General features: G+C 45.6%; 1 protein-coding gene across 1 annotated transcript in view; it reads left to right on the top strand.

Annotated features, from left to right (window-relative positions):
• LRRC73 (leucine rich repeat containing 73) overlaps positions 1-14,817 on the top strand; it is a 132,447-nt gene extending 117,630 nt beyond the window's left edge. Inside the window, exon 6 of the mRNA XM_086925993.1 lies at positions 12,555-14,817. Within this exon, the coding sequence (XP_086782119.1) occupies positions 12,555-12,625 (71 nt within the window). The 3' untranslated portion in view covers positions 12,626-14,817. The remainder of the gene's footprint in view (positions 1-12,554) is intronic.
• Positions 14,818-15,390: the final 573 nt, after the last annotated feature.

Here is a 15,390-nt window from a genome sequence, read left to right as displayed (position 1 = left end):
AGTTCTGTTTGCCCATGCCTCTTTAAGGCCGAGGTCATGCAGTAATGTTTTTAGGTCCTTTAGCCATTTGATTTTATGCCACCCATCCATATTCATTATTTCACTAACCCCGCAGCATACTTTGTCAGTTCTGGCGTCCGCCACAAGCGGGCCCACAACAGGAGGGGGCAAAGTCTTGCTAGATCTTTAAATGAGTGGCACCCTAGATCTTGTAGTAAGGGCCCCGTGGGGGTCCTCTGGGGCAGCATCATAAGTTCTTTCAAAAATGTGTTTTCTGATCTCACAATTTGCTCTGAATTAGAAAATCCCCAGAGTTCAGCACCCTAAAGGGCTGAACTCACTCCTCTGGCCTTGTAGATGTCGATAGCGGGAACAATAGGTCTACTTGTTGCAGTGCGGTGCTCTTTGAGTATTGCCCCCGCTGCCCTTTTATGATTCAGAAGCATTTTTTTGGATGTGAGTCAGAGATGCGTATACCCAGGTAATCAAACGTGGTGACCCTCTCTAACGGGACAGAATTTAGTACTGGAGGAGTCCTAAGATTTTTGGGGGGATTCAACACCAGATACTTTGTTTTCTCAGAATTAATGACCAGCCCTCTGTTGGTGCAAAATGACTGGAAGCTATCCAACAAACTCTGCAGGCCCCTCGGGGTCTTTGAGATAAGGAGGGTGTCATCGGCGAACAGGAGGGTGGGAATTTTTTCGGCCGCTAGGGCTGGAGCGTCAGATGGTATTCGCTGTAGATGTTCAACCACCCCATTCACATACAAAGAAAATAGGGTGGGAGCTAAAACACAGCCCTGGCGGACACCCTGTTCACCGATTTTCGGGCCGTCTTCTGTCCTTGAGAGCCCCATCTCACTTGGGCATAATTGCCTTCATGAAGACGCACCAACAAGTTTAAGATGTTCTTAGGGACCCCCTGCTCAGCTAACACCTGCCACAGGTGCCCCCGGGAGACCAGGTCAAAGGCAGTCTTTAGGTCAATAAATGCCCTTGCCTATCTGGACCACCTTCCAATGGAGGAGGAGTAACCTGAACACCTGCTCGATTGTCCCGGTGCCAGCCCTAAAACCTGCTTGAAAGTCGGAGAGGATCCTATTTTCATCTGCCCATTCCAAGATCCTCTCCAACACCACCCTCCCAACAACCTTTTGTACTGAATCAATCAGGCTTATTGGGCGATAATTAACAGGGTCATCCCTGGCACCCTTTTTATACATAGGGACGACCTCTGCTCCTTTCCAGGAATCTGGAACTGGAGAGCCGTTATTGATGGCATTAATTAAGATGGTAATGAATTTTGCCCATTTTGCGGGGTCTGCCCGAAGGAGATCCCCGGGGATGCCATCTGGGCCTGCTGCCTTTGCTGGGACTATACGCCGAATGGTGGTTTCCACTTCCAATTCAGAGAAAGGATAGCTGTTTGGTTCCCCCTGGCCTATTCTAGAATCAATAAGTAGGCCTTCCCATGGGACATCCTCAGAGTTAGAAAAAATTTCAGAAAGTGGTCGTGCCAGATGTGGCTTGGGATGTTACAGGTAATTGATTCACAGTCAGGTCGTGATTCCCCGCTTCCCATCGTCCTCTTCAATGTCTAGCACATCCACGGCAGCGAGAGGCTCAAAAGTACAATTGAAGTCTCCCGCTACCAGGATGTGCGAGTCGTGGGGACAATTGGAAAGTTCAGCTTCCAAGGATGTGACTATAGGAGATTCTGCTCCTCCCTTTGTTTCTCGAACATAGATGTTAAAAATTTCCAGAATTCTGCCTCCTTGGTTCTCCCGAATAGTTAATCTTAAAAGTTCAGGAGAAATACATTGGATCTGTTTCATTGTACAATCTAAAGAAATGCTGATCCATACTAATAAGCCACCGCAGGGCGCCCCTTCCCTGTTAATGGCGGTGCTGCTGGAACGCAGTAAGACACAAAGCCTACTTTATGAGGAGGAACCGGACTCCATGTCTCTTGAAAGATACAAATGGTGTAGCCTTCAATAAAGCTGTTAGAGAGGCCAGCTATGTCCCAGCAAAGGCTCTTTAGGCTTGGGCTGACCACTTTTGAATGCCCCAGCTCATTAGATAATTTAGTCTGGGCGCAATTCGGTTCCAAAGAAGAGTTTGTGAAACGGGGGCTTAGGACTCTATGCCTGGAATCAGGGGCCATTCGAAGGGAATAGGAAGATTCAGGTTGGGATGGCCCAGCCTGATTAGGTCCACTCTGTAGGACAGTAGTGGCAAAGGGGACATTACCTATAAGAGATGGTGCAGGGTCATGTATGTGGGCGGTTGGTGTTTGGGAAATTTCTGTCAGTCAATCATTATCGCTTAATTGCGACCCTCTAGATAGCTCGGTAACTTCATCCCTCATGATTGTACTACAGGCCAATGGAGAACATCTAAATTGAATACCCGAAGTACCAGGCATGCAAGTCCTGTACTCCAAAGCCAATAGGCCCTCGACCATGTGGGGAGATATCAATGTAAGCTCGATAGGGTCTAATCGTTGAGCTAAATAAGAGTGCCTCGTTGCCTTGATGATATCCTCTCTGATCAGTGAATGGCAACCCCTAACATGTCCGATCCAATGTATGACCTTAATACTTAATGAGTCCCCATATTCACGACCCACCGCCTGAGGGACATTAACCATGAAAACTGTCTGCTTGGAGGGCATCCAGCAAAAGGTAAACCTGGCGCTAATGTATTATATGAATGTACCTGGGTGTAGAGGGAGCTAATGTGATGTGGATAGGCCCAGGTAGAGCGCTGATTTGCTTCCTGCGCTGCACTATTGCCGCAGGCTTACTGAGTGGCACTGGCTTGTGAGTTGGAATAGTGCATGATGATCGATTTAATGCAGGACATGCCCTGGCAACTTGTTTGGGACTTCTTGGCAATTAATTTCAGATCTGTGAGGCGGCTAAGTGGTTTTGTGAAATGTGGTGCGACGCTAGTGCTTCCACAGAGGCTCTTAAATCTGTGACTAAAGCGTTTAGGTCCCTCACCTCTGCTGTTAACAAGTTTATAATTGATATCAGAGTCGGGGTCCTATTGCTTAAATCCAATTTACCCTCCATTTGCACACCAATTAAGGCTTCCGCTAAACCATGAGTTGATGAATCGTCTTGAAAAGCCGATTCGTCAGCACAGGCCGAAAACCGATTGGAGCAGACTACGACAGTAGGCTCCAAGTGGCACGGCCCATGCTGTACCAGGGGGTGAGGTGGTATCTGGGAGGGCAGAGGAATATCAGGAGCAGAGCTGGACTGTTTGTGACTAGTAGAGATGTTCGGACCAGACAATTTGCGAAACATCTGGGGTATATGAGCTAACTGGTAGCATTTACCGGATTCATCTGTCTGTATTGTGTTAGTATCTAAATTTACAACTGGGTCTCCTAGCAATATACTTTCACAATCTTCAACAAGCATTTCTATACGGTCCATAACATCAGTTTTAGACATCTTCTTGTTATATTTCTTTACTTTCTTTGCTTTCCTAAGGCCCTGCGTTATGTTCGTTCCTGAACCCCCCCTGCCCCATCCATAGCTTTCCTCTTACCCATAGAAAAAGACCCAGGAAGACAATATATTAGTTCCAAGGTTCTTTTGGGTTTATATAACTGTTAGGATGTACATAGTACCTTTAGAAACAGTCACAGGTTGATGCAGTTCTCAGTTCACTCCACCTGATGGCCGATGACAAACGAAAGGGGGGTGGCCCTGCCCTGGCTCTACCTGGCTGTGACGGGCTTGGACGGGCCCGCCCTTGGCTGATGCGGGAGGCGCGAGGTCTTTTGTGCTGGGGGCGGTGAAGGAGGGGCTGTGGCCTTCACTTCCTGCCCGCTAGTCCTGCTGCTCCCTGGGGCTTGTTGTCCGCCCCCGCTGCTGGTGCCGGTGAGTTGCGCTGCGTCTCCCGCGAAGCCGGAGGCGCAAGGTCTTTTGTGCTGGCGGCGGTGAAGGAGGGGCTGGGGCCTTCACTTCCTGCTCGCTAGTCCCGCTGCTCCCTGGGGCTTGTTGTCCGCCCGCTGCTGGTGCCGGTGAGTTGCACTGCGTCTCCCAGGAGGCGCGAGGTCTTTTGTGCTGGAGGCGGTGAAGGAGGGACTGGGGCCTTCACTTCCTGCTTCCTGCCCGCTAGTCCCGCTGCTCCCTGGGGCTTGTTGTCCGCCCCGCTGCTGGTGCCGGTGAGTTTGTCTGTATTGTGTTAGTATCTAAATTTACAACTGGGTCTCCTAGCAATATACTTTCACAATCTTCAACAAGCATTTCTATACGGTCCATAACATCAGTTTTAGACATCTTCTTGTTATATTTCTTTACTTTCTTTGCTTTCCTAAGGCCCTGCGTTATGTTCGTTCCTGAACCCCCCCTGCCCCATCCATAGCTTTCCTCTTACCCATAGAAAAAGACCCAGGAAGACAATATATTAGTTCCAAGGTTCTTTTGGGTTTATATAACTGTTAGGATGTACATAGTACCTTTAGAAACAGTCACAGGTTGATGCAGTTCTCAGTTCACTCCACCTGATGGCCGATGACAAACGAAAGGGGGGTGGCCCTGCCCTGGCTCTACCTGGCTGTGACGGGCTTGGACGGGCCCGCCCTTGGCTGATGCGGGAGGCGCGAGGTCTTTTGTGCTGGGGGCGGTGAAGGAGGGGCTGTGGCCTTCACTTCCTGCCCGCTAGTCCTGCTGCTCCCTGGGGCTTGTTGTCCGCCCCCGCTGCTGGTGCCGGTGAGTTGCGCTGCGTCTCCCGCGAAGCCGGAGGCGCAAGGTCTTTTGTGCTGGCGGCGGTGAAGGAGGGGCTGGGGCCTTCACTTCCTGCTCGCTAGTCCCGCTGCTCCCTGGGGCTTGTTGTCCGCCCGCTGCTGGTGCCGGTGAGTTGCACTGCGTCTCCCAGGAGGCGCGAGGTCTTTTGTGCTGGAGGCGGTGAAGGAGGGACTGGGGCCTTCACTTCCTGCTTCCTGCCCGCTAGTCCCGCTGCTCCCTGGGGCTTGTTGTCCGCCCCGCTGCTGGTGCCGGTGAGTTGCGCTGCATCTCCCGCAAAGCGGGAGGCGCGAGGTATTTTGTGCTGGCGGCGGTGAAGATGGGGGTGGGGCCTTCACTTCCTGCCCCTTAGTCCCACTGCTCCCTGGGGTATGTTGTCCGCCCCCGCTGCTGGTGCCGGTGAGTTGCGCTGCGTCTCCCGCAAAGCAGGAGGCGCGAGGTCTTTTGTGCTGGCGGCGGTGAAGGAGGGGCTGGGGCCTTCACTTCCTGCTCGCTAGTCCTGCTGCTCCCTGGGGCTTGTTGTCCGCCCCCGCTGCTGGTGCCGATGAGTTGCGCTGCGTCTCATTAGGGCACTATGAAAAGACTCGGGCAGGTAATTTGGTTATTGCAATAATGATCCAAAATAAATGCATATAAGTAACATTTTAAGCAACTCAGTAATTTTGTCTCTGGTGGCTATCTTTGGGCTACATTGGGCTACATTTGGGCTCTAACATATATATAGCCCAATGTAGCCCAATATATATGTTTTCAAAGTTAATTTTCGTAAAAACCACTGGAGCACATATCTTGAGACATAGCAAAGGCACATCGGGCTACCAGTCCCTACAATTTTGCCAAGTTTGGTGGAAATCCATTCAGCCGTTCGGGCTAAAAGTGAGGTCGACGGCCCTATGGAAATTAACATGGGGAAAACACGTTTTGGGACCCCCCTTTTATCTCGGCCCCCGCTTGACGGAGCTCCGCAAAGCAAATTTGAGGAAATTTTCAGGCAGATTCGTCAACCGGCGCCAAAGTTATTCACAATAGAATTTTGAAGACGAAATGCATTGGGATAGAGATGATTGATTTTAAAATTGCTGGAGGATTTACTTCCCACTTCTGAATTAAACTAATAGCTCTAGGTTTGGCTGTGCTCAAACAGAATCTGAGGAACAATGCCACAAACTCAGCTCTGTGTCTTTCACGAACACCAAACTGGGGGGATATTCTTCCCAGAACCGATGGCTGCAACATTCTGGATTCTGTAATGGGTCTAAGCCAGACTAAACACACGTTCTAATCCATCATGTATAGCATCTCATGTCTGAAAAGCTCCTGCTGTAAGACCCATAAACTCTCTCCACAACTTGAAGGAACTAGGTCTGTCCGGGATCAAACAACCAATTTAAAAAATCTTAATTATGAAAGGTCATCAGCCGTTAGAAAGCTGTATAGATCTGACGGGCATTGTTGATGCAATCTGGCCCTGGGGATAGAAGGTCTGCGGCCTCCAAGTTGAAGAGGTTGAAAACAGCAGTCAGAGCACAGCAGCCTGCACCTATCTCAGCCCCCTCTAGCCAGACTGTGAGGGAGTAGATGGATCTTGCCAGCTCGCTGAACACATCTTATATACTCCTTACATACTCTGTTTGCTGAGGTTTTCTCATGCAACTAAGACTGAACCATCTGTGGTTGGGGGTCACTGTACCCCAATCCTCTGGTGTCTCCTGTTCTTACTGTGTCCTGATGATGACCCTGGTCTAAGTAATTGTGCTAAGAGGTTGAAACGTTGAAAACAACATATGTGGACAGATTTTAAATTCTAAATGCAAATCAGAGGAGCGCCAAACAGTCTCAAAATGTGTAATCATCCATAATTTGGAAGTCGTCCAATATTCAATCCTTAGGCAGTAGGTCAAGTTCAAGAATATTCTTTGTCTTGTATTTCAATGATCACAGTTCGATATCCAAATATCAAAACAGTCAGCATTTTCTTCTCTATTATATCAATTCGATTCACAAGATTATTTCAAAATAATACATCAGCCAATGCGTTTCAGTTCAGTTCAGAAAAACTTTATTTAGGTCATTACGACCTTAAAAAGTACAGCTCTAAAATAAACATATACAGCAAAATAATTGTTTCTCATGTATCAAAATGGGGGAACACCAGTAGTTTTGAAGGCTCAATTACCATATACAGTACCTAGACTATGTTAAGGACAGGCAAGTTATGCTATACAAATCTGGAGATGCATGATAAGGGTGAATAAATAATTAAAAACAGCTAATCTAAGAAAAAGTTAAAAAGCACAGTATAAAAACTTGATCATAATTAAAAAAATAGACCATTATAAAAGATTTCATTAAAATCATTGCCACAAGCTCTAAACCTCATTGAGTAATGTTTTGTAAGGCCCTTCTAGGGCACCACATGGAAAACAAAAATCTAGAGACTGAAAACACAATCGGAATGCTAAGATCCGATTTCAATATCCGAAATGCTTCCAGATGGTTCCTGGAACCAATGTTTCTACAAATCTGTACCAGCCATCGCTTTCAGGCCTTGCGGTAGCCGGGACAGGCGAAAAACACATGTAGCATTGTTTCGACTGGAAAACCACAGGCAGGGCACTGTACCTCACTGTCCTTGCTCCATTTTACCATATAGGAGCGGAGTGGAAGGACCCCAAACCTAAACTGTAGAAAAAACTTTCTTGCCTCCACCAGTGTGATCATGTCCAGTATGGGCTCAAAATGTACAACGTCCTTGACTTCCAAAAAAGCTGTGGATAGTTTGCCTGTCCTGGGGCGAGAGTAGAGTTGTGCACTTCTGTATTCTACATACCGGGATTTGATGAACTTTCTTCTGGTTTGGGAGTAAGCATGTTCTGGGTCCATCCAACAATCGCCCAGGCCCAGATTGGTTAGTACAGACTTTATATGTACAAACCAAGATAAGTTAGCTGCACCCTTAGTTGACATAACCTCCGCTAACTCCTCCCTATATGTCTCTAGTTCGGGAGTGGACCAAAGGCGCCGCCAGTATAGAATTGGTCTAAGGCTCGAAGTGTCTGTTATCGCCATTAGTCCTGAGTCTAGTCGTAGTGGGATCAGCGGGGTGCTCATTGGAATACTATACAACTGTCTCAGAAGTTGGTTTTCTACCTTTAGATGGGCATCTAGTTTAGAGTGACCCCATAATTCTGCACCATAAAGTACTCCCCCTCTAGCTTGGGCATTATAAATTTCTAGGGCTATATAACAGCTCCCTTACTTGATTTACTATAGACCTTTAGTATGCCGCCAGTAGATTGGGCTAGTTTTTAATGTGCTCTTAGTGATATGAGCCTCCCATTTCATGTTTTCAGCAATAGTAAGACCTAGATAAATGAAGGATAAAACTCTTTCCAAGGGTTTCCCATTTAGTTGTGGATTAGAACGAGCACTTTTTGGACTATTGATCACCATGTATTTAGTTTTCTGTAAATTAATATCTAAACCTCTTTCTTTACAGAAAAGATCAAATTTGTCCAAAACCCTCTGGATCCCCATGGTTGTTTTTGAAACCAGGAGAGTGTCATCAGCAAATCTCATTGCTGAAATATGACGGGTCGCTAACTTGGGAGCATCTAGATCCTTTACTGTTGCCAGTTCCTTAATTAGCCCATTAATATAGAGGCTAAATCGTGTAGGTGCTAAAACGCATCCCTGGCGTACACCACGATTAACGGGTATTGGGGCTGGAAGTTGGCCGTCCTTCCCAAATCTAATTTGGGCATAATTGTCTTCATGCAATCTCCTAAAGAGTTCGATGAGATATGCCGGGACACCCATTTCAGAGAGAACTGACCATAGCTTATCCCGTGGCACCAGGTCGAATGCCGACCTCAGGTCTACAAAAATCAAACAGAAGCTGCGCCCCTGTAGGCAGACTGTCTTCCAGTATAAGAGCTGTAGCCTTAATACCTGGTCCAGGGTTGATATATTTTCCCTGAACCCACCCTGAAGAAGGGACAGGACCCTTTTTTCTTCCATCCAGGATTGTAGCCTGGCTAGCAAGACCCTTGCAAATAGTTTCTGGGATATATCTATTACACTTATGGGTCTATAATTTGTTGGCAATAGTGGGGATCCTTTTTTGAAGATTGGAATAATCTCCGCACCCAGCTAGCTATAAGAAACCTTCATACCCTGGGTTATGGCATTAAAAAGACCAAAGAAGTACGTGGACCAGATGGCTGCTTCACTCCTGTATAAGTCCCCGGGGATCTTATCCAGGACTGGGGCTTTACCTGGAGCTATTTTTAATAGGGCACCTTCGATCTCCTTTAAGGTTATGAGTGGACATGTGGTTATACCTTGGTTTGCTTCATAATCTAGTTTGCTAGCACTACCCTCCCCAGGTAGAGTTGACTTTAAAAGTGATCTAACCATTGAGGGTTCTGAACAAGGATTTATCAGTGTAAAGGGTTTTAAAGTGCACCCGCCATACCTCTTCATTCAGGTTTGGTTCAATTGCAGTGTTGGAAATAGGGGCACCTGTATTAACAATGCTCCAGAACATCCTCATGTCCCTGTCCCCCAGAGCCGTTTTAAGTAAGTCCCAGTTCTCCCTTTCTCAGCTCTGTTTCGCCTTTTGGATCATTTGATTATAGGACTTCCGTAAGATATTAATAAGGGGTTGGTTTTTACTTTTAATAGACTCTAAAAGTGCCTTCTTAGCCCTGCGGCATTCGCTGTTGTACCATGGATGACTGGGAGGCCTACTTGGTCTAGAGGGAACTTTAGGAAAGAAGAATGTCAATGATGCCTCCATTAGTTTGCTGTCATTAATATCTACAGCTTCCAAATCTAGGGCTGCATTACTTTGGTGCAAACACAGGAATGAGCGCTTCATACAGATTGCTCATCCGGTCTTGTGACTGGAGGAAATTGGTCCAACGTACTTTCCTCCTACAGTTAGAGACAGTTAAACCAAGATTATTCGGACCCTCTAGGGAATATTTTGTGAGCTTGTAACCTTTATTTCCATTATTAGAGCATGGTGATCGCTGTCCGGTCGTAAATCAATTTTAAAATCAATCATCTCCATCCCAATGCATTTCGTCCTCAAAGGACATCATCAGGGCTGAAATAAAATGATAAAATATAAAATCAACACAGCTCATATTGTTTGGTTTCAACAACTTACACAACAAGTATTCACATTGTAAACCCTATTTCAGCCCTGATGATGTCCTTTGAATTGCTGCGTCTTAATCAGTTATGGTGTGGTCTAAAGTATAATCCGCTTAACTGATTAAGAGATGAGGCGAGATGTGGGTTCGGCAAGGGAGGCCGAGTAGGACTCTTGAGGCTGCAATATGGATGGTCTGGCTGGAGTCGGTCTAAGAATTGCTTGGAGATTCCGGCACAAAGTCGTTGCCGTTGTGTTGGTACTATCATTGTCAGTACAAGCAACTCACAGACACCAGCAGAAAATCAAACACGCATATGCAGAGGAACATTGTATCATGTCCTCCAGCAGGCAAGAAATCCATAGACACATCATAAAGGGAAAAAAACACCTCTGAGGGTATCACTTGTTTTTAGTGCAACACAAATGAACAGACAAGCATCCCATGTAGATACTACCAGACAGAAAAAACCTCTGTAGAGAAACACTAGATCATGGCATGCTATACACAACTGGAGCAGTAATACAATCCATAGACAACACCAGACAGGGCAAATGAAACACCTGCAAGTGAAACACTGCCAACACCTACAGACTGAAAATATCCTACACCAGGCAAAGACACAGTTAATATATAAATACACCCTTAAACCCAGCCCAGAGGAGCATCAAATACACTAACAGGATTCATGAAAATAAATCCTGGCAAGCAACATTTTACCCAAAGTACTTTGCTAAATCACCCACAATGGCGCACACATGACGATACCACAACACCCAACATGCCCATCTGGTGTGAACTTGGAATAAACCTGCAGTGCTCATAGTGTACAGGGCAAACCCATAGTGCATCCTAAATAGAAGGGAGACCCCCAATAGGATAAAGGCAGGTGAGCGGGGAAATATCAAAACACAAAATCAGAGAAATACCTGCCGGTGAAATTCAATCAAAGCCTAACTAAGAGGTCATTTGATATTTACAAAACAGCCCCATGGAACAGACATGAAACAGTAAAATACAAAAGTATAAAGATTTTATTGCATGATACGCAATTTCTTAAATATATAAATATCAAACAAGATAGTCATTTTTCTTACAGATCAAAACGTATACCATAACAGTCCCACATACCAGTCTCATACATAACTTTCAAACCAACATACATGCCACAATTACATACATTCCATACCACATACAAACAAGATATCTGAAGTACAGGACAGCCACAGGCTGATCAAGATGTTACAAATAAACACAAGTCATCGGGGAGATGGAAGAGAGATCAGTCAAAATATCTCCAAATGAGAAAACGCTGACGCGCGTTTCGGTGTATAGCCCCAGCAGGGGCTACACCTTCATCAGGGCTGAGAAGTACAAATCACAGTGGGACAAATTCATCTAGATGGGCATCATATTAACACGGAAGTAAAGCACATCAAGTTCCTAGGGAGGATGATTGTCCTCAATGGGCCAAATCGTTACAGGCTCCCGCAACTGACGCTTCAACAGGGGTCTAGCGCATCCATTACTGGCAATCCCGCGTAGTAATGTATTAGTTTCTTATTCCATGTCGCGCATGCCCGAGAATAGGGCAACAAAGGGTAAGATGTACCTGGAACAGCCTTCAGTTTAGTCCGTGGGGGTGTTTCAGCTAGTTTGAACAGACGTCCTGCAGCGTTCCAACGTATCCAATGCAATGAAGCGGACGAACAAACCCATAGTGCATTCATAGCTTTGCACATACACTGTTCAGAATACATAATAAAAGAAACCTCTTAGTGCAGCCACGTGTAGTGGTGGTCCGCGACACAGATGTATGATTAAACAACTCGTTACAAAGGCTGTTTCCCCCGCGAGACATTGTACATTAACCATGAAGTACCGCTCCTTCTGCTTTCTGCTTTTATGAACAGAATCCTTGTAACTTATCTCCAGACATCATATTGACCCCAGAAGGTATCTTCTTCACCTAGCAGACTGCTACTTTCCATCTTCCCCCAACCCCGAGGCTCCTGTGTAACTCTCACTCCGCAAATGGATGCCCATTGGGGGTGCAGAGACCTCTTGGGGCCTTTCGGAGAATACTTCAGTTCTGTAAGTTGGAATGTGAGTTTTAACCGAACAGCCCAGGGCCATAAAGCGGGTGAGCTGTTTATCCTAGTAACCCTACTTGATAGTTTCAAAGATAGCCAACAAATTATTCTCCGGTGAAAGGTGGACCCTGTAAATGAATCCTAATTTGCTGCTGAACCACGCAGCGTTAATTGCTTCCAGAGTACATTAACTCCTGCTATGTATGACCTCAAGCACATACGTGCTCAAATGTTAATATATACAGTGATTGCTTAGGATTCATTGTAGAACAACAACTTGATATTGCAAACTTGCTGTGTAAGATCATTGTTAATGAGGTTCTTATCCGATAATCGATGGTACTTATACTCTTAAAATGGACCCTACGTACACACGGCCCGGTGCCTCCAACAGGGGCTGTGCCAACTGCAATGCACTGATCTCTTACTTCCAAAGATATCCAACCCTGGTTTCAAGCCAATGGAAAATAAGGAACTCTGCTCACAATCCAGTGTATCTAACAACCAGGTCTTGTTCTCTTTCCTTTCTAGATTCCAATTCTCAGATGGTGCTGCTGACCTCTGGTCTGGGGGACAACCTGTTTGCGGAAACCGAGATGTGACCAGGTCGTCCTCGTCATCCTTCGGAAGCACAAGAGCCTGTGTGCACCTTTTTATTCATCATTGGAAGTGCTGTACAGTCGAAAACTTACTTTAGTACAATTGCTTTCACATGGAGCTCACATGCCTTTTATTTGCCCTTTTCTTTCCATCGTGATGGGTTGGTTGTGTGCTTGTATTTGTGACTTGAATTGTGAACTGACTGTGGTGATCCAAATGCTGCATGTTGTTTGCCCCTAGCGACCCATCACAAGACAAGCCTTACAAAACTCTCCACCATGTGGGAGGGTGGAACAACATTCCTTATCCACCTCTGAGACCGGCCTTATATCCCCTCCCACAGAGGGTGGAGCGCTGACGCCAAACCCCTTGTAGGGCAGGCTGTGCACCTTTTCCTACAAACGGAGAAACAGGTTTTGCATCCACTTCCTCATCTTGCTAAATATAAGGGAGCTCACAACGCCTCATGGGTATTGGCCTTGCACTTTTCTCTCTCATGAGGCAGGCCGCACACCTGCTGATGAGACTGCACAATTGTCTTCTGAGAAGTCCTACAAGCTATCACGCCGCCTTCCTTAAATAACAATTGTCCATCTGGCCCACATCCTCTAGCCAAAAGATATTCAACCCCTCTTTAAATCTTCAACTTAAGAAATTTCCTATATCTCACTAAGTCTTTACGTTGAGGAGCATGACATTCCTCAGTTCTTCTCCATGTTAAATGGACCCTACTCCTCAGCTTGATCTTGAGAAATGCCTTTACCTGCCCCTGGTCTTCCTCTTAAACATTCATTTTAAGCGGTATCCCACTCAAAATTCCTTTTAAGAAATAACCCACGCCTCTCTGACCTGTAATCTTAAGGAGCACCCCCACCTTACACTTGACCTTCATCTTAAGGAGTGGGCTACTCCGAACGTATCCTTTAACATAACATATGACTGAGGCCTCACTCATCCGTCATCTACACCCAAAGGTCCTCTTCTGGAGACTTCCTTTCAGAGATGGCCCTTGTTCATGATCAGTTCTTCAGTTTAAGAAACATTCATCACTTTCCTTAACTTTCATCCAAAGAATTGACCAACTCCTCATTCAGCCTTCATCTTAGACTAATGTGGAATTCCTCGACCTGCTTTCACCATAAGAAGGCTCGGCTTCAACTTAATACAGGGAAAATGCCTCACTCGGCTTTCATCTTGAGGAATGAAGCAAATCTCATTCAACTGTTACCCTAGGACCTGTTCAAACCTCCACTTTAACTTGTTGTTAAGACGTGCAATAGCTCATTCATCGAACATCATACCAAACATTTTGTATTTTTTTCCACGCAAGGTTCCTTTTAAATGGACAGTGACTCACACAACCTCCATGTGATGTCGTCCGATACCTCACTTTCACTCACCATGAGATTTACAACTCTGTGAATGACCACTGAGATATTGCAAGGGTTGCCAGACCCACATAAGAAAAATGCCCTAAAATTCATCCAACGTCCCACAGAACTCTCGGCCTTCAAACCAAGGTATACACCAGTCCTTACCCTACTCTTTCCAAGACATGTCTATTTACCCTAATAGGTTATGCCTCATCTAAAGTAATGCCCTTCTTCTCACACACACTCAAAATCAGGACAGATCTAATTTCTTGGACATTCCCTAAAGAGATGTCCCATTGGTCACATTTCACCTCCCCTTCACCTTAAAGGACTCCACATGCTAGATACCTTTCATCAAAACAAGCCCCATTTTGTGCACTAATCTTCTTTCCAGAGGTTTTGAATCGACTAACACTGCACTACCATTCAGGCTTCACCCACACCCTTATACATATGCCTTGTGAATCAAGTAGGTTTCCTTTAATAATATCCCCATGCCTTCTTTAGCCGTTAACCTGAAGAAATGGCACACACCCTTTCACTCATACTTACCAAACCCCAGAGTTCCCTGAACTCACCCCTAAGGAGACTTCCCACACCTGCCAACATTTGTAGTAAACATCCTTTGCTGAGACACATCATGCTACAGTAGATATAGATTTGACTACTTATGAAAACCATATTTATTAGAATTTGTATATTTGTTAACAAAGTCTATATAAATTATATATATAAATATTATATTGTTCCATTTGATGATTACGGAAAAAAAATCTGTGATGGACTTTCTCTTTATGGAAGTTTTATAAAGTTATAATGTAAACACGCGTGTTGTGTCATTGCTCTTCTGTGCGACGGAAAGAGGTGGTCTCTGTTGGACCTTCAAGGAGGACAAAACTGAAACGCAGAACACTATAAAGTATAATAAAAATATTCACACTCTTCTTTCTTTCCTCGAACAGTAGCACGCTTCTCTGCAATTCACACACACTATATGCAAGGACACAAATGACAATGTCTATCAAACTAATCAGCATATTCATTGAATTGGGTTCAACCCCCTGTTTAAGGCTTTCATACACTTTAATCAGTGAACATTAATTAAGAGATGTGTGCAAAAAATCAAGGGGGCAGATTTTACGCCGCCGTTGCGCAGGAACGCCTCCTAAAAGTGGCTGAGTGAAATCTACAAGATTTCACTCAGTCACTTTTAGGCCAATGCTACGTCAAAACCCTGTGCCTGCTTGAAGCAGGCGTAAGGCTTGACGCAGCATTGGACAGATAGGGCCCCCCAAAGCATTGCTGGAGCTGCGTCGCGCTTGCGACACAACTCCAGCAATGCGCCGCCTTTACGGCACAGATGCGTTACGCATCTGTGCCATTTTTGCCCCATG

The sequence above is a fragment of the Lissotriton vulgaris genome, chromosome 6, assembly GCF_964263255.1.
Source record: "Lissotriton vulgaris chromosome 6, aLisVul1.2, whole genome shotgun sequence".
Taxonomy (NCBI): Eukaryota; Metazoa; Chordata; class Amphibia; order Caudata; family Salamandridae; genus Lissotriton; species Lissotriton vulgaris.
This window is presented reverse-complemented; position numbering and strand designations above follow the sequence as displayed.